This window comes from Pithys albifrons, chromosome 16 (assembly GCF_047495875.1).
Source record: "Pithys albifrons albifrons isolate INPA30051 chromosome 16, PitAlb_v1, whole genome shotgun sequence".
NCBI classification, from domain to species: domain Eukaryota; kingdom Metazoa; phylum Chordata; class Aves; order Passeriformes; family Thamnophilidae; genus Pithys; species Pithys albifrons.
The window spans coordinates 5,517,926-5,545,516 of record NC_092473.1 but is presented as its reverse complement, the minus strand read 5'-3'; the positions used below and the strand labels follow the sequence as shown (position 1 = coordinate 5,545,516).

The following is a 27,591-nucleotide window of genomic DNA, read 5'->3' as shown; positions in this document are numbered from 1 at the left end:
AGTTGGATTAGATGTCATGGATCCAATGGAGAAATACCCTTACAATTAGGTTTCCTTGGAATCAAAAAAATCTGACTCAGATTGCAAAATTGCTATAACTAACAAGAAGAATATACAACTAGAATATAAAATGAGCACAGTAAGTAGAAATCTCAAACACACAAAATTATTTCTCCAAGTTTTAAGATGCTGTCCATCAGAATGAAAAACCAAAGCAAACAAACAAAACAAACCCTCAGGTGAAAATAGAAAAGGACTGGGACTAGTAGTGGATGTAGAAGTTCACAGACCAGTTGAGTTAAGGAACAGACAATCTCATGATAGTTATCTGCTATAAAACTTTGATATCCAGTTTAAGTCCTGATCTTCTAATGAATAAAACGTCCCTACCACACACACAAAGTTGCATCCACTTGTTCCTAGAATGTTTCCTGAAAAATCCCAAACTGCTGGAGGAAGCCTCCTAAAGATACCTTTAAAAAGTAGGTAATTAAACCACTTTTTCAGGGTTATTTTCACCCTAACTTCATCTCCAATACACACATCTGCAAGTCTAGGTGAGAAATGCAGAGCCACGCACTCACCCTAAACTGTTACTCCAAAATACAATATTGTTAAACCAGAAAGGAACAGGGTGTTTAACAAACTGTAAAATGTTTTGACTCAAAGTGTTGTACAGCAGATGGAACTACAAGTATGGCCTAGGAATAGCCACCTACACTTGAGAACACTCAGTGATGATAAATATACAGAATGGATCCCATCAAGTGAGTATCTTCAACAACTTTCCTCTCTACTGCAAAATGACTCACAGACATTCACAACAAAGCAATTCTCAAAATTTCACATCAACAAAGACTGAAGAGAAAGAAAGGTAATTAGTTAATTAGGTAATTTTTACTTTGACAATACAAGGAATGCCCATCACCATCTAATAACCTTTCATCTCATTAAAGAACACAAAAATATGTCTTCATACACATAACCTAAACCAACCGAACTAAACCAAATATAACACAGACTTTCAAGAAGTCAACCAGATGCTTCTAATGAACATTTGCACACTCCCATGAGTTCCAGGCTGGAACAGCTCCATCACCAACACTCTCCTAATGCTGAAGAATCCAGTGGGCATAAAGATTTCCATGACAGTGGACATATGGAAAGTGATAAAAACATAACAGTACACATGAAATTTATTAAAGTACAAACAGATTTTTAGTTTCAGTAATAACACAGGAGAGATTTAATCAACAGTCCCAAAGAACAAGTCACTGTGTCACTGCCATTGTCTGGCATCCAGCAGCTACTCAGAAGATCCACATTAAACAGTTTTGTAAAACAACATCAAAGAAACCATGTCCAAGTGCCTAAGTCCAAGAAACCAAGTGCCAAACCCAGAATTTGCTGAAGTAAAGCAAATCTGCACAGCAATACTCCCTGAGAGCACAATTCCACCAGGAAGAAGCTTTTCTTGGGATGAAAATCCTTCTTTTATAAAAGATCAAAATAACCTTTATACTCAGATAAAGGTCTTCTCTTTTCTCATGTGCCTGTCATGTTAAGTGTTCAGCCATGATCTTCCACAATTCCTGTAGGAGCAGAAAAAATACACACAGGTATTTTCTCAGATCAGTAGGTTGCAATTATGAAAGTCCAACATGCCCACTGTAAGACAAGTTTTAAGACATACCATACACTCCCTACACTGTGTATAGATAGTATCATTCTGTGGATGGATCCTAAAGCCATCTATGTAATCTCCTGGAATGACTACCAAATTATCATTGAGTTCTTCATTCTTATAGCATGATTTAAAAAAAAATAATTTGCATTTAGTATAAAATAATTTCATTGGTCTGCATGACCTTCTGCAGTATTTTGTTTGATAATCTTGCTCTTTTCCTTAGCCTGTGTTGACAAATGCTTTCAGTAATGCTGGTAGAAGTACAACTGAATAAATACCCAATTTACTGAGGAATCAAGAGTCCAATTTTCTAGTCAATGACAAACATTTTATTTTACAAAGGAAAAGCTTCTTATCCTTTGAGGAACCGAGTGCAATCTCAGCCACTCTACTGCTGGTGATAGAAAATCACCTCTGTCCCAGCCAAAACCAGGCCTTGTGTCAATCTAGCAGAGATTACGTAAGCACAAACGAGTCATTTCAAACCAACAAAAAGCTAAGTGGAAATAAAAGCTAATGTTTATTCTCCTGTTCTTACTTCATCTTAAGCTGAATACTAATTTGAGATGATTAGCCTGACACATTACATTTATTTTCATGAATGCCACTTACCAACTGCTCAATTCGTTCATAAATGAGAAACTGGCAGAAATCAACCTTAATGGGCTCCACAGTATATTTAATTTCTCTGTCTTGGAGGCTCTCCAAATCATTTAGATTATTTCTAAAGTGACTGTAGGCTTCACATGTAACATCCATATGTCTTAAAGTGAAGTTCAGCCTGGCAAGAGAATATTTAATTAAAACATCTTTGCTATAGTGTCATCTTAAATGGGTGTGTAACTTTCCTCAGCTAAGAGGGCCTTCTCAACATAATTAACTTCCTTCAAGAGCCAAAAACTGTACACCCTCCATTCCTGAAAAGCTGACAAGACTTATGTTAGCATCAATACATAATAACCCTTGGATGAATCTTTCCATTGATTTTAAGGCATTTTGCCACAACAGAATCATTGGCTTGGCTTCCTGGACAAATACTTGGCAACAAATCATAGGAATAGCTATTGCTGCATATCACCAGAGATTTCAGCAAAGCCTATTTGTACATTAGTTTATGAATGGACTCCAACAAATCAAAACATTCAGTGACTCCTTCAAAGAAAGCAAGAGAAATTATTCTAGAGGTACTCAAGCCAGGAAATATATATCCTAATTCTAAGCCTCTTCATTGCACTCCACGACCTCAAAAATATATAGCAAATGTTGTCAGGCATTACAGAATACATCAATCTGGCCACCTATTTATCCTTATTTGCACAGAGGTTATTCCATGTGAGAGAAAGGCAGGACAAAAAATCCAAACTCGCGTGAAACTCAAATTCTGAACTGATAAAAATTAAGCATGTACAAAAATAAATGTTTGTTCTGAGCATATATTGCATCCTGTCTGATACAATGAACATCAGATAATATATATAATAAAATACTTACCTCTTTTCTAACGCTAAGTAAACTGTGCAAGAATTTCTCAAGTTGTGTGTGATTCTATGCAACGTTCTGAACAAGGCATCTGTCAGGTCATCATCATAGAACACTAAAAAAAAAGTATTAAGAGCATAAAGTATGTATATTGCAGTGTATTATTTACTTAAGTCTCAGGTGTGAATCAAGCAAGTCAATATTTTAACTAAGTGCCAAAGTGTTTTTTTGGTAACAGATGACCTTGCAATAGTATTGACTGCTGCTGTTTATGTCAGGCTTTCTTTAAGCCTTCTCTCATATCAATGGGAATCACTTTCAGACAACTTACAAAACTTAAACAAGATTTCCCTCAGCCTGGAAATAATCTTCCTGCAAAGCTAAAGAACACAAGATATCACAGCACACAGGGCCTTGTTTCTTAAAAAAAACCAAAGCAGGCCATAACTAATTTACCATTATAACTGTATCTCCTTGGAAAGCAGACTTGAAACTCCTTTCAATATCCTCACTAAACCCTTATTCTCCTTTATCTATACATAAAAACAACAATGGTTTTCCTTTAGAGATAAGCTAGCCTGTCATTTTTCAGTCCTTCACTTATGCAACAAAAAGAGCAGAAAAAAAAAGTGGTATCTGAAGGCATAGACTCTATGGGAAAATTCAGCATCTGAGACTCTACGGGAAAATTCAGCATCTGAGACTATTTTTCACATTCTAGAAAACCTTAGTTTAACCACCTATTTATCACTATTTGCACAGCATTTATCTGATATTAGACAATGGTAGGACAACACAACTCTTCTGAAAGTCAAATTCATCACTTACTTGTGATTGTGTTGAGTAATTTACTTAGTCACGAATAATTACCACACCAAAGGAAAGAAAAAGCTTTCAACACCCGTTCTCCTATTGCTAAGTCAGAAAATAAATACCATTGTACAGAAAAGAAAAATACAGGCAGGAACACTTATGGCAGAGCTTTGACAAATTAGGTAAGGATCTGACCTATTAGATTTTAAAAGCAGATTAGGTATGTTTAAATTATTACTCATAAGGCTTAAGTGTTTGACTGAAAAGCCTACTGTTTATATTTTCCTACCATCAGCTGCCATGATCACAGAACAGTGATCATGCAAATCAGCAATCTCTTCTTCAGACCAGCTATAAGGAACTTCAGGATCTGTAAGAAAGGATAAGGCTTTGATGTACATGATTAAATGTCTCAAATGCTTGAGAAAAGAAACTTCTTAACTCCTGTGGGAATCTGCTACTCCATCAACACTGAAAGGAAACCAAACCCTCCCTCTGTTCATTCTCTGAAGTTCCCTGCAGTTCTCTGCTTCCTCTGTGTATGTCCACCCCTCCAAATGCTGACTGGCAAACACAGATTTTCTTTCACTTCAGAATTTACAACCAGTCACTACCCTGTAGCAACATCACAGATTTAACTAAATTAAAGGAAGTACACCTTTAAACAAAAAATCAAATATATCTTTGTATAAGTTCTGACTAAGTTTACTACTCCATTGTGCTTTTTAAAATATAGACTTTGTTAAAAAAAAACTTTACTTGAAAGCCTAAAAAACATAAAGCTTTTTCAACTGGAAGCATCAAATACTTACATTAACAAGAATTTTCTTTTGAGGTCCAAGAGAAGATGTTTCTACTTGCTTGAATAGTTGTTCTGTTCTTTATAAGCATTACATCAAATTCAACTGATGATATAAAAATCTATGAATTAGGCTTCATGTAACCTAGTGCTACAATTTTCTGTTGACCTTGCAATCACTAGGAAGAAAGTTTAAGTGATCTGCTCTACTATCACTAATTGCACTTAAAATGTTCCTCAAATTTGTTGCTTTTATTCTCCTAAAAGCAGCAGAACACATTTCTTTGGCAAATATTTACAATAGAATACATTCACCACTACAACTGGATCAAGTATTTATAGATCTTCAAATCAGCACCTACCCCTCCATCACCTTTCAGTTTTGGCATCATGCAGTTACAATGCACAATCCCATCACATAAAAATCTGGATTACAGTAACTCAGATCTGCATCACCGTACCCAAATTCCACATAATTGATACATCTTTCTTTGTACCTCTGGACTGTGACACAGTAAAGGACAGTCACTACTTGTCTATTCTCAATCTACCAGTAAATCCCTCTTTTCTCATTCACATGGCAATGATGCACCCGAAGACTTGGGTGTACTTTCAACTATTTTTCCAGAGGCCTGTGTGGTGGAGAATTCACTTCATTAACAATAGAATGAGTTTTCTTGATGTCTCTGAAGGAAAAAAAAAACCCTCACAAAACCAAAACACCAAGCCCTACCTGAAAGGACCCATTATAGCCACCTACCAGTGCAGAATTCATCTTTCAGCCAGTCCAGTTCTTTCACTTTAACTTCCCCTCCTGTGGATGAAGAAAGATCACGAGTCACAAATGGCCTTTCAGACACTATCTGAACAAAAGTAAAGAGGCAAAACTTGTACTGAAACAAGTGATGAAGATCTATTATTGAGGGATACAAACCAAGTGAGGTTGAACATTAAATCATTTGCTGAACAAACTCAGTTACCCAACCATGAGAGAACAGAATGAAAAGTCAGAAAGCCAACAAATGTTCTCTTTGACCCAAAATACCTCTCCTTTCCAGAGTTCTACCTCTGTCACTTACACCCTGTTTATGTGACCCCTGGCACCTGCACTCCTGAGATCTCCCCCAAGGACCTCAGAGCAACTCACACAATGACTGTGTGGGAACTACAGCCGGTCCTAAATAATGACCAGAGAAAAGGTAAGTATTTTGCTCTTCTCAAAAGGAAGCTGTCCCATTATAGACCACATAGAGATGTCTTGCATTTTTCTCACCAAATGAGTCAGTTTAAACCAAGACAAAAATATAACTACATGTGGATATGCTGGGTAGTCACTGACTGTGCTGTTTAATCCCAAAGCAGCTCATATGTAGCACAAACACTGATTATACAGGTCTTACCTCCTGGCTCCATCAGGTGTTTGTTTAATGCAACATTTTGCTCACACATGGCCAAAAGATCTTCACCAACATCTGGAAAACAGTGATAATGAGATTAAAAATATTTGGTATGGGCTGTGCATGCCCTTGACCTCTCAGACTAATACTTGAAGTTTTTCTTAAGATGATAAAGAAAATTCAGAGCAACTCTATCCACTGGGGATTGCTTCCCAATTATCCTCCTTCCTTTTGTATTTCAGTACTAAGCTCTGAGACACTTTTGAAGAGAAGTTAGATCCCTATACTACCTATTTTAATCTGGACACACCATCTTTTGTTCACAGCAACCTAACTTGCATTTAAACTCTTGTGCTTAAAAGTAGTGCTGCCTTCTTGACCCTGTTATTGTTCAGTACATAACACAACTTGATACACACTAATAAAAAATTACTAAATAAAATGGAAGAGATGAGGATGAAAGTACCAGGATGAAAGCACTTCTTTGTGAAGTTTCATGAAAATATTTACCTGAAAATAACTACCTTACCTGTGCAATAAACTCTCTTGGCAACTGTTCCCATGATAATACTTGTAATTCCAGTGCCACCTCCAAGCTCAAGCACTGAGCAACACCTGAATGTGTCCCTTTTGAAGAGAATGTAATCAGCAAGAAGAAAGGCTGCACGCCAGACCTGTGGAGAAGAGCAGCAATTAACACTGAGTAAATTCTGAAGCACAATCCACGAGCAGCAAGATACTCCAAGGCAGAACACGTACTTGTTTACCAACATCTTCTAAGGGGGTTGCCATAGTATGTTCTGTGGAAATGAAAGCAGAGCACAAATAATTATCTCAAAATGTTGTTCAAATCAAGTTCCGTAATGGCAAGTTCGAGTCTCAAGTCATGCTTCCCTTTCAAATACAGAACTGAACACTTTTCATTCTACATAATAATGGTAGCTAATGCCAGACCCCAGCTCTAAGGATCACTGAGTCCCCCATGGTATACAACTGCCTAAATCACTTCTACAGGTAAAAAGGTAAATTTAAAAATATTATCACAGTATTATTTTTTTTCACTTAACTGCTATTCCATTTCTATGGAAAACCTATGTTTGTTTTACATGAATATATTTAGCCCATTACTCCTTGACTGCAAGCCTATTATTTACCTATTTTAACAACATCACTGCAAGTGCATTCTCGCTCTTCATCTTCATCTTCAAAAGTGTCTTCTGTCCCTTTCATCAGAATTACAGGACACACTATATCCCTCAAAAGATCCTCTGCTTCTGAATCAGAGGCACTTCGAGGCCTTCTGACCACTTCCAAGTCTCCATCAGCATCCAGCAAGGCTTCTACTCCTTCACTATTTAATTCTCTTTCTTTTTTCAGATTACTCCTGTCCTTGTCACACAGCTCCTCTCCACTTCTGTTCTGGTGTTCTCTTTCTGTTGCAACTTCTCTCACGTGTTTCTCAGATGCCAAATCTTCTCTGTTCCAAAGGAATTTGAAATATGACAGGAACACTGTAAGAACACAGTGGGATGAGGGCAGAGTTAAACACTGGATGAGACAGAATCTATGCACCACTTCCACATTAATAAAATTTTGTTATATGTTTCTCATACTAAAAATATAGACAATAAAAAATTATACACACAACTCGAAATATAATTTTATTTGCTAGGAAGAAATATTTGTGTCATTAAGTTCTGTAAGTAGAAATAAATGATGCACTTTCACAGTGTACTGGCTGACTCAGCAGCTATGCAGTCACCACAGACACTTTAATCTGATTTAGTGGCACTTATTTTAACATCTGGCAGAAGGGATGGTTTTTACATGCTCCAAAAGTTCTGTTCAGCCAAGTTCAAACCAAGTTGAAAGCAGAATTAATATCAGTTAGAATTTGTTTGTTTTGGTTAAGATTCCTACCTTGTAAGAAACAAGCATGTTCTAGTGAAAAGCAAGTGGAATTTTTTTTACTGTTTTAAAAATTTTAGGAATTCAAGTAACTTCAAGCCTTGAAATTGCCTCAGTATGAGAGAGCAGAAATAAGTGCACAGCAAACACTTGACAAAGCCAGACATGCTGACACCTTAATTTTTTTTAAAGTCTTCAAATTGATTCTTTGAAGAGATTAAATGACTTAAGCTATTGTTCTCAACAACCAATTAATCAAAAAATATTTTGCAGCAATCACCCAGTGACATCATTGTCTATTAAAATGTTAAGTTATTGAAACAGGGACCTTGCAAGTTTAATTATAGGAATCTATGCTGTCTGAATACCCCACATGAAGAAGAACAAACATTCCATAGACCTTCCATCTACATCCATTCACAACAAAAGGGAAGAAATAAAGTGCTTGCCACCAGTGCTTTCAACAATTTCACAATTTATAGAGTTCTATTCCAGTTTCTTTAGGAAGAAAGACATTCAAAGTCGGTCTGCTGTAATCTGACCAAAGTTTCTCTCTAGAGAGACCATTTTCAGTTAGATCTAATAAAATCTTCACTGTCTGACACAAAGGAGAAGAGCCTAAATACCCACAAACTTCTCTAAAATACATCAAAATGGCAGTGTTAGATTGTCCTCACATTTATTAAAGTTGTCACACTACAATCCAATTCTTGTGCCAATAACTAGAGGAATTCCCAGACCAAGCTCATTCAGAGCATGTAGCACATGCTGTCATTTAATTTTGTTGAAAGCTTTCTGCATCAAACAAAATGACAGCAAACAAATGTCAAACAGCATGAAGACACACCACAGCATTAATTACCTGATTTTAACCTGGTCAGGGTCAAAATCATTATTACTTCCTTGTCATGCCTTCTTTAACAGGCCTACTTTTATTGCTTTTCACATTGTCATATGCCAGAACAGCTGCAAAAGTTACTCTTTTTATGTCACAACTCGGTTTGAAGAAACAATTAACACTTCTGTCACAGCAGGACTTTTCTACAGAACGTTTTACCAGCAGCTTCAAGGTCAGTTGCCTTGACAACTTTATATCCACCTAAAGCTGGCCATCAGCCAGGAGGCTTTGCCAACTCATTCCACTACAGCCTTGACTCTTCAAATTCTACGTCAGTCAAAGCCATTGCTATTCTAAGTGTTCTTGCTGAAAATTCTTTAAAACAAAACAAAACAAACCATAAAAAAATCCAAACAAAGCTGCTAGGCTCCTCTGGAATAGATAGTCAATCATCACATAAAGATTTTATTAAAATTCATAAATTAATTACTGATAATTTTCACTTTAAGCTTTTAAAACCCCTGGGCTCTCACCTTTGTTTGTATACAAGAAACATCTCAAGTTTTCATCATGATTCTTAAAGTGCTATATTGACATTATAGCTCAATGAATAAAATTAAGTTTGCAAGCAAGTTTATTTGGTTACTTCTTCTCAGAAAGTATTTAAAATTTAATTCTTAAGATAGGCTGTCTACAAATTCGCCATTGTTTTCAATTCTGTAGTTAATTGTATGAGGAGAATCCAGCTAGTCTTCTTCCTAAGGACTGAATAGGAGGTGATTCTGCCTATAACTGACTAAAATATGTAATTGTTAATACCAACCATTCAAAGGAGGATTCAGCCATTACAAAGATATGAATGCAGCTAAAATACAGCTCCATCAGTCTAAGCATACCTTACCTGGCTGTCCAACTGCATTCAGTCGTACCATGAGATGCCTTTTGTTTGGGCAGTGCAAGTGAACATCTGACAGTACAGTGTCACTCCTGAACGTGGGGTTATCCATCTCCTTCTCTGTTACATCTACCATGATGTACTGGTGAGAGGAACATCCACAGAGCCCCAACAGTCCCCTGTGCAGTGCTGTCACAAAGGGATACTCTTCTGTTATCAGCTTTGCTCAGCAAGGTAACCTCACATCATTGCTGAGGAGACCTCAGGTGAGATGTGATCATGCAAGGTCCACCATGCTCCAGTGAGACAGCAAGTTGCTCATCAGGATATTCAACCTAAAACCAAACAAAGGCAGCTTTTAGTGATCTCCTAACACTAAACATTGCTTCAGCAGTATTTCAGAAGATAAAAATCAGATTACACTGTCCAATAAAGTTGCTATGCGCTCTCTTTTACTGGGCTCCAAGGATTAATCAAATACATAACTGCTAGCAGTGCAGTGGCAGACATTGCATAACTTAGGAAGAGCTACTAATTTGTGTTAAAAACAACTTCCCCTAAAAAACCTCCAAATGTTACCATGAGTGCACAGAATTACAATGCTAAGTCAAGGTCTTCAAAGGAAATAAGGCCTTACACAACTTCACTGTTTTAAGGGACATTGCTGTTCATAGAAATTTCTGAATTTTCTCAGAAACAGGCACTATTACACTATTACTATCACAGGTTAGTCCCCTAAGGAGTATCTGGCTTTCCTGAAGAAAATTCGGTTCCTTTTATACACCTCCACTAACCGGGCAGTTAATGTCTCCCATCTTTGGCACCCTTTTTATTTCCACAGAAAAAAACCCCAACACCTGAAACCACCCTCATTACCTCTGTCCAAGGCTGAGTTGTCTCGCTATCCTATGCCATGAAGAAATGAATTACCTCTTATGAACAGAAAAATACCAAGGGCATTGATTTTGCTGTGCTCTACAAAACCTGGCATTTTGTGAAAGGGCATGTGAACCACAGATCTGAAAATGAAATTTATGTCTCTAAAAACTGAGATGACACACTTAGATCACAAATAAAATCATCAAGCATTACATAAATTATTTAGTCAGCAAAGAAACCCCAATCTCAAGAGCTATGAGCACCCCTAATACTCCTCAAAAACTGCTGAAGCCATTTCCCATGTTGGCATTAACGCCTGGAAAGATGATGTTAAATTTTCTATTATCTGCTTGTTCTTGAACAAGATCACAGAATCGCACAGAGTGGGTCAGGTTGGAAGGGACCACAGTGGGTCTTCTGGTCCAACCTCCTTACACAAGCAGGGTCATCCCAGAGCACATGGCACAGGATTGTGTCCCGATGATTCTGGAATATCTACAGCGAGGGAGACTCCACACCCTCTCTAGGCGACCTGTTCCAGTGCTTAGAGGGAAGATATTCTTCCTCATATCCAGCTGGAATTGCCTGGGCATCACTTCCTGCCCGTTGCCTATTGCTGGCAATAAGCAGAGCCCGGTCCATCACCTGACCCCTCCCTGCAGACACTGATGAAGTCCCCTGTCAGTTCTTTTCGAGGCTGAATAGGTCCCGCTCATAAAACAATGCTCCAGACCCTTGACCAACTGCGCAGCTCTGTTGGAAAATCACACACGTACGCACTCAAACCGCTTCGAGCTTTACAGGCAGCCTCTGCACCTGCAGTTGTGCATCTCTATGAACTTCTGCAAGTCCTGCTGCCCCTTCCGCCCCGCCTCTGCCCGCGGGGCACAGACCGCAGGTCCTCCGGGGCTCCCGGTCCCCCTGCCCGAGGCCGGCGGCTCCGCGGGGCTGAGCAGCGACGGGGACAAGTCCTGCCTGTCCCGTGTCCCTTCGAGCTGGTCTCACCAGACCCGGCCCCACGAGCACCTCCCGCCGCGACTGCGGCTCCGTCCGCCCCTTCCGCTGACGCCGCTGCCCGGCGGCCCCCGCGGGCCCGGGGCGGTGCCTTCTGCGAGCGGGGGCTCTGTGTTTAATAATTACCCGCTCTAAACCCGGGTGAAAAACCTGTCAGTGGAAGGAAACGGCAGCAGCTCTGCGCTAAGCCATCCGCAGAAGTTGTTTCCGGAGTTTGAACCCCCGTTTCTTGCTCGCGTTCTTTTATTAGTTGGTTTTAGCATCTCTGGCGGCGTCTCGTTTGGTGTGTCATTCCATGCGAAACCGCCAAACGGTTTGAAAACAAACTGGAAAAAAAAAAACCCTCTGCAGAGGCAAAGAGGCATTTCTTCCTCAGTCCAGATAATGTCAGGATTCTGTTATCACCGTAAGATTAGCTGAAGCAACAGCAATATGTGCTCACTTCTTTGGGGGACAGGTTTAGTTGCTTAATTCTAGAGTTTTTAACTAGGTATCATGAACCAGGTTAAATGAACAGAAGACTGAGTTAGGTGTTGAGCAGCAAAAGCACGACCAGAGTGTTTTAGGAGGCTTTAAGAACAGAAATTTGTCTAACAGTGTTAGTATCTACATTTTTGACCTTTGCTACAGATGATCTTTGTGTTGAGTAGATGCTTGTGGGGAAGGAAGAATTAAAGATCCGTGTTCCAAAGGAACTCCATGGAATGTAGTGCAGAGTCTGTATTTCTAGATGTCTGCTTCTCATGATTTGCGTCCTTCAAGAAAGGCTAGGAATTATTAAAAGAATGAAGTAATCTTTCCCTATTTTTACAGCCAAGAGTGTTGAGTGGTAATGAAATGGAAAACACACCAAACCATTCAGATCTCTCCTTGGAGTTTCTGTAGAGAATTTTATTGGATGAACATCTGTCAAAAATGCTTTGGAGATTTGTTGTCCTTTTATCTGGTTCCTGTGAAAGAGCAGAACATTATTTTACTTCCCATGGTGACACACTGCCACATAAATTATTACTGCAGTCTCTCTGCTGGCATGTTCCCCACTGCTATAAAGTGCTAACAATCTGCAGGAAAAGCAGTTTTTGTTTGTCAGAAAATCCTGCCACTTTGCAGCAGGAGACACTTACTGGTACCCAGACTAAGTAATAGTAGAGGAGCTAAAAGGTGGGTGTTTTGCTGCACTACACAGGATCTTTTAAACACAAATGTATATTATGTGAGAAACGGAGCAGCCATAATTTCTTTTCTACAAAATGCTGCTACCTCGTTTCACATATGCATAATCATTAGGCAAAGCACGAACATCTTGTGGCTGCAGAAGATCTTAAAGGAGCCAGTGTGGCTGCAGGCATTATAATGTGGATAATGATAGTTGCTTAGGAAGATGCAGTTTCTGTATTACACACAAGAGGGCTTTGGCAGCAAATTCCCAAGCTCTACCTCTTTTTAAAGGATGTGTCTCGGTTACATTTCCTATCCTCCCCAGAGCCGTGTGAGCTATCAATTTGCTTAAAGAAAGAACTCAAGAGTATCCCTTAGTCACATCGCACCCGGAATCAGAGGACTTAAAAGAAATTACTCCCTTTCACATAGTTTTTCCCCAATCCTTTCGTGGCCCAAAGGTTATTGTTAGGACAGTTGTTTACAGACTGTCTTCTAAAATACCAGCACTGCTGCAGGAGGCTCAGAGAAGAAAACTATACAGACAGTCCTGAAAAATATATATCACAGGGAAAAATCTAATTCCATAAGATTAAATAAGAGAACCAAGCTCATTCTAAGCAGACAGGAATAACCATAACCATGATCTTGTACTGTGCCATAGTGTATCCCTGAAAGCTCATTTTATCTTTCCAGCACATACTATAATGTCTCTTTGCTTGTTTTCTTTTCTGTCATTATATGTCTACTAGAAAGAAGCCCATGCCATGCTTTCAGTAGGTCAGTAAAAACAAAAAAATAAACAAAAAACCAAAATGAAGGCTATCAGGAAGAAAAAATGTATCAGCCCTCATAATTTTAATCCTACTGTACCGGGGCTGTTGAAAGGAGATATGATGAACTGGTTTTCACTTCATCTTGTTTACTGGTATACTGGTATGCAAAGTATGCTTAAGCCAGTAATCAGCACAGAGAAATGTCAGGCAACACAGTGAAAAAAATGGCTGTTGGTCTACATGATAAATCAGTGAAGAACGTTGCTCTGTTCTCCAACCATCTATGGCACCCAAGTGTTAGTCACCAGATTGAAAATTCCTAAATAACTGCTTGAGGGTGAAAAGTGCAGGAGGAGAATAATTGAAAAGTAATTAAAAAGGGCAACTGCAGCTGTCAGCTTTTTTGTCTCCACATTTCCTGAATATCCATTTCTCCTTCCCAAGGGAAGTTAAGAATCATACTGCCTTGCCAAGAAAACTGAATTAAAAAGCACTAACATTAACATCACAGAGCTAAAATCCACAGTGATTTCTTTTTCATTAGCTATTTTGTGGTTGTTTATCAGATACTTTCATACTCTTTCACTATAGCATTTATCTCCTTGGGCCTACTCAAAACAATAATTTTCATGTCTTTGACATCACCCATCATGACTTCCCATGCCCCACACAAGCTGATTTGCACAAAAATTTTTCTAAGAGAGGCGCATATGTAACATATGAGATGATTCTTAAAACAATGTCAACCCAGTGACTATGATTGCCAACACCAAAGACATCACAAAATCACAGCATAGGTCAGGTTGGAACAGACCACAGTGAGTCATCTGCTCAAGCAGGTCATTCCAGAGCACATGGCACAGGAGTGTGTCCAAATGGTCCTGGAATATCTCCAGTGAGAGAGACTCTCTCTGGGCAATCTATTCCAGTGCTCAGTCACTGCACAGTAAAGAAATTCTTCCTCGTGTTCAGGTGGAACTTCCTGAGCATCAGCTCCTGCCTGTTGCTTCTTGTCCCATTGTTGTCCCTGCCCCGAGCAGAGACTGGTCCACCCTCTGACACCTCCCTTCAGCAAACTTGCTGAGGAGGCATATGTCCCTTCATCCAAGCCATTGATTAATAAGTTAAACAATACTGGGCCCCAGTACTGAACCTTGGAGGACCCTACGGGTGACAGTGCTCCAACTAGACCCTGTGCCACTGATTATGATCCTCTGGGATGTGCTATTCAGCCAGTTCTTAATCCACTTCACTGACCACTCATCCAGTCCACACTGCCTGAGTTTGCCTATGAGGATGTTGTGAGAGACAATGTTGAAGGCCTTGCTAAAGTCAGGGTAGACAACATCCACTGCAAATGTAGTTGGAAAAAACCAGACGAGTGTGGGGTCCTATTTAAGACTTGTGCCCCAAGGCTTCTTCATTTTATCTTACTGCATTAGTTAGTCTAACTAACTAATGCTTCATTAACTTCGTATCACCCAAACATCACAATTACAAGAAGGGAACAGCTGCTTAGTTTGTAGAACTACAGGCACTTTCATGTATTACAAATACAACTTGGAGAGGTGAGAAAGAGCTGACAAAAGCTCAGAATGCTGTATGTGCTGAACAGTGTATTCCTGAATGGAAAGACTGTCATATTCCCAGCAAGTTACGCCTTTCAGTACTTTTGCAGAGCAAAATATGGTCTGTAATGCTGATGATTACTGTGTTTAAATAAACACTCTCTCTCTTGGAATATTTTGCTTTTAACTGATCCTACTGCTGCAACTCTACTGGTTCATGATAGCTTGTTGCCATGGATGGGTAATGATGTCACACATTCTGCCCAGTGTCCATGCCAGAAAATAAATGAGAATGACTTTTTTAATTACTGGGAGTTACTTAGCAATTCCCTGGAAAGCCTGAAGTGAATTACAAGGAAGAAAACAAGACACCCGATTGACCCTACCTGTACTATATCTTTATGCCAGTGAAATGATGCAGTAAAACTCCAGAGTAAATGTTCTGCAGATTTTAAACCAAGGTTCTATTACAGCAATTTACCTTGTTATTCAGCATTTCAGTGCACTACCTGAAGTGTGGCTTAGGGGCTCACACATGAACACCTATGCACTTGGGACCTACATAACTACAGTTTCTGGAAGAAGGTGTACTGCTTGTGTCCTTCTCTCCATCAGTGACATTCCGGCAGGAAAATAATCCCAAGCAGGGTACAGACATCGCTGCACCAGGTAGCAATTGCCACGCTACTGCCTTCTCTCACACCACCTTTCAAATTTGGTTAGATCTGTGCTTTTGAGGTCGGCATCTGGAAGGGAAAGAACCAGAGGAAATCTCTTGTCAATACATCAGAAAGGAATGCAGGAACACTAGCACTGTCACTGCTCCCCAGCCCTCCACTTCTGCTCCCTCCTCCCATACAGGACAGCAGTGTTTGGAATAAGGGAGCGATCAGGGTTCCCGTCCCCGTGTGTTCTCACAGGTATCTGTTTCTGGGGAGGCAGAGCTCACCTGCCCCCGCCCGAGCGCGCAGGGTTCCGTGCTCCGCTCTTGTGCAACTTGTGCATAGCCTGGGGCACAGCGCCGAGGGGACAGCGACCGGGGTAGGCGACAGGAGGGGACCCTTTGGGGCCGGGCGGGGTCCCCGCTCCGCCCGCGGGGCGCGGAGGGAGTGGGGCGGGGCTCGGGGCGCGCAACCTGCGCGGCCGTCGAGTCTGGCCGAGGCGGGGCGGCGGCAGCGGCTTTGGCATCATGAGGGTGAACTTGGGCGCCCTCTCCCTCTTCGTGGCCCTGGTGGGACTTTCGAGCTTCGTCTTCCTCGTGGTGGCCATCGCGACGGACTTCTGGTACATCATCGATGCCTCCAAGCTGGAGGCGTCCGGCAACGGCACGGACGCGCTCAGCTCGCACTCGGGGCTGTGGCGGACCTGCCGCGGTGAGTGGGGCGGGCGGGGATCCAGCTGCGGGGATCCAGCTGCAGGGATCCAGCCGCGGCGATCCATCTGCGGGGGTCCAGCTGCAGAGATCCAGCTGCGGCGATCCATCTGCGGGGGTCCATCTGCGGCGATCCAGCTGCGGGAGTCCAGCTGCGGGGTTGCAGCTGCGGGGATGCAGCTGCGGGGATGCAGCTGCGGGGGTCCGAATGCGGGTCCGGCCCTGAGGGCTTTGGCTCTACGTGTTTAAGGGGCGGCCGCTCCCCTGCCGTGCCCGGCACCCGTCGGCAGTGCCTTCTCGATACCTCCTGTGTTACTTGACGGAGACATGGGGAGAGAGAATTTTCTGCTCCTGTCACCTAATTTTGCATTAACTTTTAATCCGAGATAATTTAATAAACGTTAACCATTTAGAAGGAAGGAGATGTCTTTTCATTTGGCTTGGGGAATTAAGGGGCTAAAGTTCTGGGTTAAAGCCATTAAAATGATAAATAATAAGAATATAAATATATAGAATATAAGTATAAACACTATGTAGTTTATATACATAAATAATACAATGTTAATATAATTATTATGCATTATTAAAATAATATAGCAGTATAAACATTGTTAGTTTGAAACATGTAAAATTATTAAATTTTTAAATATAGAATTAAAATATCTATACATTATCTATAAATAATTTAAATAAACTTAATTGCATACTAACTAAAGGTAAGAGACTAAAGACTCACCAAGTTCACCAGGTAATTGTATTGTGTTTGGCCTTGCTTGGTGTTTCACAATTCTAAATTTTAATGAAAAGTCCTTAAACTCTATGTGGATATTATAGGATTTTCCCCATTGAGTTAATGTTACTTTTGGTTTTGATTCCACCATTACAAGCAAGGAGTAAGTAATGTTCACCGTAGGCAAGAAAGGATGTTGCTTCCAGTGGAGTGGGGAGAAGGAGCAGGTTACAGGAATTCTCCCTGTGCTGGATCCCAAGCCCCATTGCAACGAGCAGATGTTTCCCTGTTGACTCCAGCAGTCAAGCCCCATGGGAGCAGCCAGTGCTGGGTACTGAAAATCCTCTTCTTTCCTTCCCTACTTAGGAATGACATTTAAAAGCAGTTGGTATTATATGAATTATACTTACATCCAATAAAAACAAAGCAAAAAGTTATTACAATGTAATTTTTTCCTCATTGTTTTTCCCCTTCTCTATTAGTGAGGAGTGAATGTTATCCTTTGATAAACCCCTTCTGGCATGAGAATGCAAACATCACTGATTCACACAGACAGCTTTTGTGTGAGTAGCATTTATATTGTTTTTATATTTCTATCCACCCTTCCCTCCCTCCTTGGCCACTTACAAGGACTCATTTCTGATTCAGAGGGGGAATTCCTTGAGATGGTGTCTTGACTCTGCTTCTATACAATATCTGTCACTGCCTATTTGAAATAACCATCTATTTGAGGTCAAGCTCAGCTAATTTCTTCCACAGAAGGAAGACCTTTCGGACTGGAATGGCACAGGAAGGTACACAATTGTTAAAAATAAAGACAAAATGCTCAGAATTGCCTCAGAGGAGTTTGATCACTAGAAATGCTTAAGCCCACATTTAAATTAATCCTTTAGACAGCTACTTTTCTCCCCTTTCAGTGGGATTCCTTGCACTGACAAAAGACTTAAGTAGGTGAGAATTTAAGAAAATAAATCAATGACTAAAACCAGTGTTCAAAGTCTATGAAGAACATCATGTTCAAAACTACTAAGCTCCTAATTATATTTACATTTTTTAATTAATTTGTCAATATCAGAATGTTTTCAAAAAGTCCAAACCGAACATTTTCAAATCCTTAGGGGCATCTCCTAAAAGATGATTTAGCCTCTTTGCATTATATTCGGCACCATCCTTTTCTCACACATGCTCATGTACAGGCTTAATTTTTACAAGTTTTTAATTTACTTATATCTCCTCTCTGTCTCTGGCTGTTTCCACCTTGCATGCAGAGCATGTGCATTTGTCCTGTGTCTTAAAATGGGACTGTTTCCCTCAAAACCAGCCATTCCCTGAACAATCCTCCAGAGAGCCTCAGAGTGTCCTTAGTCTCTTGGAGCACATCTCATGATGCAGCTAAAAGTTCAGCACACATGGAATGGAGGCCTGGGAGGTGCTGATGGGGCTGTCCCAGCTGTAACTGGGAAGCAGGAATAAGATCCCAGTGGGCTACTGAAAGAACTGTATAAACCCATTGACAGGTTCAAGACTGACAGCCCAGGTTGTCCCTCTGTGCTTTGAGGTAGAAAGGTGCCATTTCTTAAATTTTTCTTGCTCAAGACAGAGGGCTTTATCTGCTTGATGTTGCTGAATACTGTGAGGATCAGTGAAAATCCTTGTCTGCTTGATCACTTAAACCTTTGAGGGGTCACTGATAATTGATCCTAACCAGACTGATCACGTTTTAGGTGTGGGCAGCTCAACTGTTATGTTGGGAATAGTCCAAAATGTCAGGATAAAATTATTAGCATTTTGAAAGTTGTGTGCATGTTTGCCAAAGGCACATCTGTTATTTTTCTCAGGTGATAAGATTTTAGCTTGCATCTCTTCCATGAAATAAGAAAACAAAGTCACAGATTATACAGAGCTCTTTTGGTTGTAATAATGATGTTGGCTTGGAAACAAAGAACAGCTCTTTGGTAATCATGAAGTATAAGAAAATAGTGGATATGAGTAAAAATCAGATTAATGACCATGTTTACAGCTCTTCAGAGCCTTAGAGAATTTTTCTCTCACTTTCACATCAAGTACTAATTTTAGGTTCCTGGACAGATTTCAGGTCTGCAAAGACACTTGTAGGCATAGTCTGCCTAAAAATGATAAGAAATCAAAGATGTTTCCATTGAAAGAACCTGCTAGGTTTGATTAGAATGCCCTACAGAGTGAACTTTTTGATTTTTTTGGATGTTCAGATTCAGTGCAGTTTCAGGATGATGAGGCTACAGATTTGCAGCAATGGCAGCTGAACACAGGAACTGCCATGTCAGTACTTCCTTGGAGGAAATACAGATATTTCTAAGTGACATCTAAGTTCTCTAAGTACTGAGATATTACCTTCTGCTCTTCTTTCTTAAATATTTTCTGACTATGGTCACTGAATCATATTTAGGCAAACCATTTTAATCTACAACACATTTCAACCAGAATTACAGAGGAAAGTTGTGGGAACATGAATTGCTGTGAAGTTACAGTAGTTTCTTCATTTGTTGCTGTATAGGGCAAACATAGCTTTAATTGGTTACTTAAAAAAAATTATCCTTTTTTTCTGTGTGTGCCTGTGAGGAAGATTCACATGGGATTAATTGCATTCCATCTAGTTGTACACACATTTCTCACTGTTTGATTGGCAGACTGCATTTCATGAGCTCTGACAACATTAAACATGTTTCTTGCTGATTATTCCTAAAACATTTTAAAGGACTGTCTCCTCATGTAGGCACTTAAGTAACACATAGACCACATCCCTCATTCTTCAGAGTTCGAATGCACTGCCTTGTCTTAACTCGACACAAGCGCCAAAAAGATGGGAAAGGTCTATGTGTGAGTGCAAAGAGCTGGGTCTAAGTGGCAATAAAAGTACTGGTCACTGCCAGAAGACAAACCCTTCATTAGACAATGAAAAGCCTTCACATTACCTTCCTTCATGTTTCCAATCTCTCTCCCTTTAGGCTTACTGCGTACTTCAAAGAGAGCTCCTGGCAAGTTAAAATAATTGGACATACCAGTTAAAATCCTGTTTTAGCAGCAATATTACTCAGGCAATCAACTTAGGTCATATTAAGCCTGGGAGTAAGTCATGTTTTCACATCACAGGAGTACTCCTGAGTGATTCCTCTAATGGATTAGGCAAAACATGCCTTCTCCTCTACATTAGCCTTTTTTCCACTCCCTCCAGCTGAACATACAGTGTACACCATCTCTCTCCCTCAAATCCACAATGAATGAAATATTTTCCTACTACAGATTACATTATGATATGGTTATATATTTGTTTGAAATATCAGCCACAAATACCACTAGACTGTCTGTCATTAGCTTTTTGGATATTTCTGCACTTAAAATATGCTTTTTTACTGCAGATGTACACTTTGAATGAAAGTGTCACTTTTCACAGTTTAGACAGTTATAAGGGTCTCGGTGGCCAGTAGGATTATAGTCCTCTGAAAATCACCCTCAGAACTGAAATCTGTCAGCAAAGACACCCCAGATATTTTGCCTTGCCATGTGTTCCCCTGTGCCAGCTGTGGGAGACAAGCAGGAAGAGCAACCTTTTCTCATGGTGAGCTGAATCCATCTCTCACTAGATGATAAAATAAAGATGTCACTCTGACTTCAAAGGAAGCTGCATCAGGAGTTCTGAGCAGCTTTGCCATTTTCCTGTAGAAGAAGCATAACATCCAAAATCACATCTAAGTGTTGTTGAGGATCACATGCAGAGAGAGGGAAGATGGTGTGTAGAAGGAGTGGCAGTATTTACTCAGCTGAAAGATTTTCCTCAAGAGTTTCAGCTTTGTAAAAGAATTTCTTGAAAGAAAAAAACCCAAACAAAAGACCAAAGCAAACAAACAAATCCAAAATCAGCACCAGCACAAAAAACACCCCAAACAAACAAAACCACACAAAACCCCTACAAGTTACACTGGGCAAATGTTGCTTTTAGGTATTTTCATAATATAAATATTTTGCATTTACCAAAATCTGTGTTGTTAATAATTTGTAAATATCAATATAGATTTAGGTAAAGACAGCCCCAGTGTAATCCCTGCAAAATGAACAGTGTTCTAAACATTTCTGATCGAAACCAGACAATGTCTCTTGAATCTTAGCTTTGCACCTGAGCTGGTGGGGTCCCACCTGCACTGCAATGTGAGAGGAACTGCTGTTCTTTCTTACTGTCCATGTGACACGAACCATCTGCATTAGGTACCTACAAGGTACGAGTAAGCATCTGACAATCCTGATTTTCTGTTTGTAATATGAACATCTTGGACAGTGACTGATTTTACAGGTCCATTTTTAGTGCTCTCCTCTATTCTCAAGCCATCTAGAGATGAGCAGTTAATGGATGTGGTTTCCACTTATATGTGGCTGGAAGAAGATGTTTTTCCTGATGTAAAATCAAGACCAGAGTGCACAGCTGCCCATGCACAATTGCTTAAAGTATTCTCCCAAGAGTATTTTTATTTTTTCTTTTTCAGACATCCGTGTAACTGGAACCAGGAGGCTGCAGACAAGTTAGTGCTTCCTGCAGGGAAACAATCTTTGCAGTGGAGCCAGTTACTGATACCTCAGTTGTTTTAATGTAACAGCTGCCTTGGTTTCTCCCTCAACAAAATTAGTGTAATAGTACAGATAAACTTGTCTGGATTTCCTTACAGCACGTGGACCCTCTAACAGTCACTAACCAGCTGCCTTCACACTTTGCCCTGCTCTTCATGGTCCTGCCTGATTTTTACTTAGTGTATTTTATTTTCACCATTTGTAATGTTATAGAGTCTGCTGTTCTTTGGCTGCCATGACATTTTTCCTGGGGGTTTGACAGTTCTTTGCAATTTTTCTTTTGGTTTGATGTTATCAGAAGGGAACCACTAGGTCTGGAATATCTGGCAAGAGGTGGTTCAGAAGCCAAGGGAAATAAGACCCAAGTGATGTACACAGAAATTCTAATTTAATTGATCTGGTAGATGTGTACCTGACCGGATCTGCTTTGTTTCTGAGCAACAGTGTACTGTTCCTTCAGAGAAGTCCCAGTGAACATCTGCTTGGGTACTTAGAGTAGATACTACAGTAAATATATAGAGACATCTGAGATAACTTCAGCATCACTGCAGCTGAGGCCTAACGAGCGACAACTTCTGATGAATGTTCTTGTTCTCAAAACGTGGCAGTACAATGTGAGCCTCGGTGCATCGCTCACGTTCATCATTCTACACAGTCCTATTTGTCAGTGTCCCCTGTTCCAAGTAGCATCATCTCATTTCTACTATCTGAAATTTGTCTTCCAGCTTAGCTCAGAAACTTTTTGAGAAGAGCACAGGCCAAAGCATGTAACACACAGAGCAAAGCCTGGCTAATTATCCCGGAGTTCCCTAACCCTGTTGAGCAATCCTCCACCATCATCTTTTCTCTGTTGAACAGAGAAAATCCAGGAATCCAGGCCTTCGTGTCCCTGAGGTCCAAGCCCAGAAGTCTCACATTTAGCCACAGACAGCAGTTCTTTTCAGTTGTTAATTGTTTTTCTAAGTTGTTTCCTTCCTTTCTTCCTTACAAGCAGGTCAGTCTCTCTCCATGCGCTGTTTCTTCTTGGTTTTGCCAAGTCTTTCCAGAGCAGTCGTGCTGGTTTTAGCAGCTGCCAGCATTCTGCTTCAGCTCGAGGCTTTTGTTTTTCTAACTGGCTATTTAGTAACTGCTGGGTAAGATAAACAGGCCCTTAATTAAGCTCTTCTGAGCCACTGCCATTTGGAGTATTTCTGATGAGGTGACAATTACAGTTTTCTAGCGACTATTTGCTATTATAAGCTGTGCAAACAAATCCAAAGTTAGTTTGCAGCAATTAAGCTCCAGCATGTTAACAGGAGATGATTAACAAAACTGCTAGGCTTGCAGTTGGTTACTTCTGACACCCCTCAATTTTTCTAGTTCATTCCACAGATTTGACAAACAAATCATCAACAAATGTGTTGGGTGATAATTTAGAAATGCCTTGCCAAATCCTCAGGTCTGGACACACACTGCAGATGTCACTCTTACAGATATTTGGTCAGACCTCTACTGAAACAGCTTTGGCCTGCTAATGTAAAACTTCATTAACTCAGATCAAGCAATTTAGTTCTTTTTTAAAAACCAGGAGTGGTTTTTAAATGCTTATGAGTTTGTTTGAGTATTTCCACAATAATACTATTGGATCTTTTGTGTTGGACTGGCAGGGAAACTTAGGCATTGAGCAATAGATGTGGGAAATTGAGTTCTGTTTTTGCAGGAAAGTGCACATACCTCTTCTTGTGCAAAATGTTTGGGTTTTTTTTTCAATACTAGATTAATTTCATCAATATGAAGAGAGTTTTATGTATAATCTATAATGCATAAATGTGTATTTCAATAGAAACTAAAAAAAACCCCACTAAAATGACTGCAAAATTAATGTTTTAACTTCTTTCACAGATGATTACTGAAGACAGAAGCACAGTAAAGATATTTTAAATCATGTTCTTCTATAAACTAATTTTGTTCCTCTAATCAAGGAATATAATGGCATAATATCGTATGCCAGATGGCATGAATTCAGATTCCTGAGTGGTTTCCATGGCAGCATTTTAGAATAAGTTTTCCAGGCAGTTGCAGATTTCATAGAACAAATGGGTATTAGATATTGAACTAGAACACTGGAGATGATAAAAGTGCTGTTTAGCCAAATACAATCCATGAAATATTTGATTTTTAAAAAGCTGCAGGTGATTAATGAGAAATGTAATCCCAGTTGTGTGTAGGAAAAGTAAGCCCGAGGGATTTGTGGGTTTCAGCTGAGATATCCCTAAACCCTAAATTTCCACTGAAGAGGACATAAAAGTCAGAGTTATTGTGATGTTGCATGCAAGTGCCACAGATAATTAGTGTAATCTCTGACACTCCCCAGGATGTTCTGGTATGAATTTGTTTTCCCTTTCCTTCACAAGGTTCCATTCAGAACCTTATCTTCCTCACCCAACAGTGTCCCAGCTCAGGCTGCAGTAGCTGAAATCACACAATGACAAGGAAAGTAAAAGAAACAGCAACTGTTGGTGCTGCTGTCCTGAGGTGTAGTTTGTTAGCAGTAACTTGGACTAGGGAGGTATACCTGGAAAATCACAAGGCATAGAGCCAGTGGTGACCTTGTCTTTTCTCTCTCCTGGCAAAGCCAGGGCTGGGGATAGAGTTGCACCATTCTTACATTCACACTTTTAAAATGGGAAGTGCATCAGATTTTATCCACCCAAAGCATTTTCACTTTTTATGTGCAAGACTAAATCTAAAAGGACATATAGGTGTCAGAATGGTGGAGAATTAAAATCAGGCCCAATGACCCTCAGCAAGCACAAATGTGGGTGGAGACCAGCCTGTTCCTGCTGCCTCTGTAGAATATGAGAACTGAATTGAGAGCCAAATCTCTGTTCTGTCACATCACTTTGCAACACATCCCCAACAATGACTATAAAACTCCTGAACTAAATTCCATGGGTATTTCTCATCTTGGTATTCAGCTAAGATTTGCAGACAGTTTTGGCATACTGGTTTATAGCCAGTGAGCTGAAGATTGATTTGACTGAGAATTGCTATAGGTTTGTGTTTCTTAGCCAGCAACAGTAGCCACTTTTGCTGAAGGAAAGTCCAGGGACTGTCCTCAGCTTCAGAATCACAGGATGAAGTGCTCTCTTCAATCAAAGAGATGAAGTGCTCTCTTCAATGCAGAATGCTGAATTCTTGATTTCCGAGCACCAGCTGGTCCTGACATGGGCATATGTGGGATTGAACATGAAAATACCAGCATAAACAAACAGAAATAGAAGGACAGTAAGATCAGCCCCCCCCAGCTTTGTTATTTGCCATATTTTTCCTGGTGATCATGTTCTATGCTAGACAAAACAAATAATTATGTCTTGAAACCACATTCTACTCAAGTACAGACGTGAACAGTGTCTGCCTTGATTCCATGCATGTCCTTCCTAACCTTCCAATCTTCTAGAACTGAGCAGAGATACACAATTGTGTCTTATCTTGATAATGCTATTGAAGAGGATAAGCAGGATCCTTAGCCAGTGGCAGATGGGATACTTCCATTCAGTGGGTAGTTACAGTCACTTAAAAAAATGGTTCCCTTGATCTCACAAGACCTGTGATCTCTTAGCTGATTCCTTTTCCTGGGGAACCAGCTAATGGTATATTGTCTTTCCTCTGTGAAATTAAATGAGACACTGAAGCCTAGACCTCTTCAGAATACGGATTTAAAGGTTTTTTCCTCAGTAACTACCCTCTGGTATTAAATAAATCAATACTTGAATTATTCTTTTTTTTTGTTATTATTCTAGAAAAGTTTGAGTTGACTGTTGTGGATAGATTGCATGAGAGGGAACAATGACACAAAGATGATTTATGATGGAAAAAATTGTTGTATGAAAAAATACATAGCAACCCTCTGTTTGCACAGCTATTAAAATGTTATAGGGATCAAGAAAACTAATGTAAAACATTTAGCATGGGAGGAAGCGAGCAGGATAGGTTAATGTACTTAGTGAAGCTGCTGTAGAAAACAAAGACAGAATCAGAGCTGGATGGGAAAATTTACCTCTAGCCGATGGTCAGCTGCAACAAAGGAAAAGATCAACAATTTGCTAGATCTGTTGAGCAGAGGACATGTGACAGAAGAGAAAGAATTTAATCAAAAGCATGGCTGGCTCTCACCACCCAGACAGAACAGTGCCGCTCACTATGACCTGTGTGATTCAGATAACCAGGGCTACTTTTTTATTAAAATTGTCAGAACCCACCTGGTATACTCTGCATCACCTCTTATCCAGCTAGGTTTAATACCTGAGAGCAGTTTAATTGCTTAAAAATATATATATTCTGACATATCTTTTATACTTGTGGTCTCTGAAACACAGGCTGTGATCCTATGATGGCTTGCTCTGTATATGACCTTTTCCTCCATAATACATATTTGTCCTGCCAACTTAAACTGAAAACCGAAGAGATTGTCCATTTTATTGTTTGTGCAGCACAGAATAAGGCTATGATTCTGATTAGGGGCTCTACTAGTACATCAATTCACACCACAATAAAATATTAAAATATTAACATCCTTTATTTTTCCTCAGACATGCATGGAACACTTGTCATCCTGATGCCTCTCAGCCTGATACTGATGATCTTTGGAGGAATGACTGGTTTCATCAGTATACTTGCCAGGGCCTACCTTCTGCTTCTAATGACAGGACTGCTTTTTCTTTTTGGAGGTACAATATCAAACTCCCAACCTAACCAATTTAAATAGTAAGAGATTGTATCTGGGAAACATCACTTTGTTTTTCCAGGGAATAAAAGCCAAGCAGGAGTTTCCTATCAGAATAATGCTGGTGTTCATTCACTTGAGTCTGCTCAGCTACTGACATTTTGATTCAGTATTTAACAGTGGGAACACATTGTACTCAATGGAGAGAAATAACCCTCCCTTTACATACCTCTCACCCTTCCCCAAGAAAACAACCTCAACTAGGTTTCAAAGATAAACTGGAAATCCAGCCTTGGTAGGATAGAAAGGAGTGGCTAAGAGGCTCTAAGCCATATCCAGCTGATTGCTTTTATTTCTGCAGTGGCTACTAACTAGCTGAGTGTGTTTCTCTTTTCAGCTCTCGTCACACTTACCGGGATCAGTGTCTATATTGCATATTCAACTGCTGCCTTTGAAGAAGCTGTCTGCCTCCTGAGGAGCAAGGACCTCCTGGTGGAAATCGATATCAGGTTTGGCTGGTCCCTGGCACTGGTGTGGATCTCCTTTGTGGCAGAAGTGCTCACCGGGGCCGTGTTCCTCCTGGCAGCAAGAGTTGTGGGTCTGAAACGGCAGCGTGAACAGACATTATGAAACCAGGTATCTTTGTGGCAACAGAACCCTGCAGAGCCTGATAGTTTGAATTGCTTGGTCCATCTGGTCACTAGAGGTATATGAAAGTGGAAAGGTTGAGTATCTTGGCAGCTGCTGTAAACCTTTTTCCTCACCGTTGGCTATAAAAACACAAAGATTTTGATAAATCAGTAAAACATTTCAAGTGCTGTCTGTAAGGAAACCCTTGTGACTTTAGAAGAAAGTACATTGCAGTGTTAGTGTTTTCAGAAGAATTTCAGCCAGCAGCTCATAAGATATCTCCATTTATTGCTTAGAATGGGGCACATCTCTTAATTTCTTTTATCTTTTCTGCTGTCTCAGCAACA

At 40.1% G+C, this 27,591-nt stretch overlaps 2 protein-coding genes across 8 annotated transcripts; one reads left to right on the top strand and one right to left on the bottom strand.

The window, feature by feature from the left end:
• Positions 1-817: 817 nt before the first annotated feature.
• Positions 818-11,855, bottom strand: METTL22 (methyltransferase 22, Kin17 lysine). Of its 6 annotated transcripts, none has more exons than XM_071571388.1 (11): positions 11,836-11,855; positions 9,823-10,151; positions 7,330-7,686; positions 6,935-6,975; positions 6,705-6,849; positions 6,179-6,250; positions 5,539-5,592; positions 4,269-4,349; positions 3,179-3,281; positions 2,300-2,468; positions 818-1,592 (listed from the first exon to the last, which is right to left on the bottom strand). In XM_071571388.1, the coding sequence occupies exons 2-11, from the start codon at positions 9,950-9,952 to the stop codon at positions 1,557-1,559; spliced, it is 1,188 nt and encodes a 395-aa protein (XP_071427489.1). In that variant the 5' UTR covers positions 9,953-10,151; positions 11,836-11,855; the 3' UTR covers positions 818-1,556. The 6 variants fall into 6 exon arrangements, with proteins under 6 accessions (XP_071427489.1, XP_071427487.1, XP_071427485.1 ...); XM_071571386.1 differs by lacking the exon at positions 11,836-11,855 and adding an exon at positions 11,722-11,761; XM_071571384.1 differs by lacking the exon at positions 11,836-11,855 and adding an exon at positions 11,472-11,737.
• A 4,545-nt stretch (positions 11,856-16,400) lies between these two features.
• TMEM114 (transmembrane protein 114) lies at positions 16,401-27,244 on the top strand. 2 transcript variants are annotated; one of them, XM_071571263.1, is made up of 4 exons: positions 16,401-16,584; positions 17,796-17,876; positions 26,481-26,618; positions 27,012-27,244. In XM_071571263.1, exons 1-4 carry the CDS (start codon positions 16,401-16,403, stop codon positions 27,242-27,244), a joined length of 636 nt encoding a protein of 211 aa, XP_071427364.1. The 2 variants fall into 2 exon arrangements, with proteins under 2 accessions (XP_071427364.1, XP_071427366.1); XM_071571265.1 differs by lacking the exon at positions 26,481-26,618.
• Positions 27,245-27,591: the final 347 nt, after the last annotated feature.

What these genes read in the sequence shown, in the direction of transcription:
- METTL22 (XM_071571388.1), bottom strand. Translation starts at nt 9,952, where the DNA reads ATGGTAGATGTAACAGAGAAGGAGATGGATAACCCCACGTTCAGGAGT. An exon ending in GAATGCAGTTGGACAGCCAG is followed by an intron (nt 7,687 to 9,822) that starts GTAAGGTATGCT and finishes GTGTTCTTACAG; the next exon opens with TGTTCCTGTCATATTTCAAA. An exon ending in TAGAAGATGTTGGTAAACAA is followed by an intron (nt 6,850 to 6,934) that starts GTACGTGTTCTG and finishes TCTTCTCCACAG; the next exon opens with GTCTGGCGTGCAGCCTTTCT.
- TMEM114 (XM_071571263.1), top strand. Translation starts at nt 16,401, where the DNA reads ATGAGGGTGAACTTGGGCGCCCTCTCCCTCTTCGTGGCCCTGGTGGGA. An exon ending in TTCACACAGACAGCTTTTGT is followed by an intron (nt 17,877 to 26,480) that starts GTGAGTAGCATT and finishes ATTTTTCCTCAG; the next exon opens with ACATGCATGGAACACTTGTC. An exon ending in ACTGCTTTTTCTTTTTGGAG is followed by an intron (nt 26,619 to 27,011) that starts GTACAATATCAA and finishes TTCTCTTTTCAG; the next exon opens with CTCTCGTCACACTTACCGGG.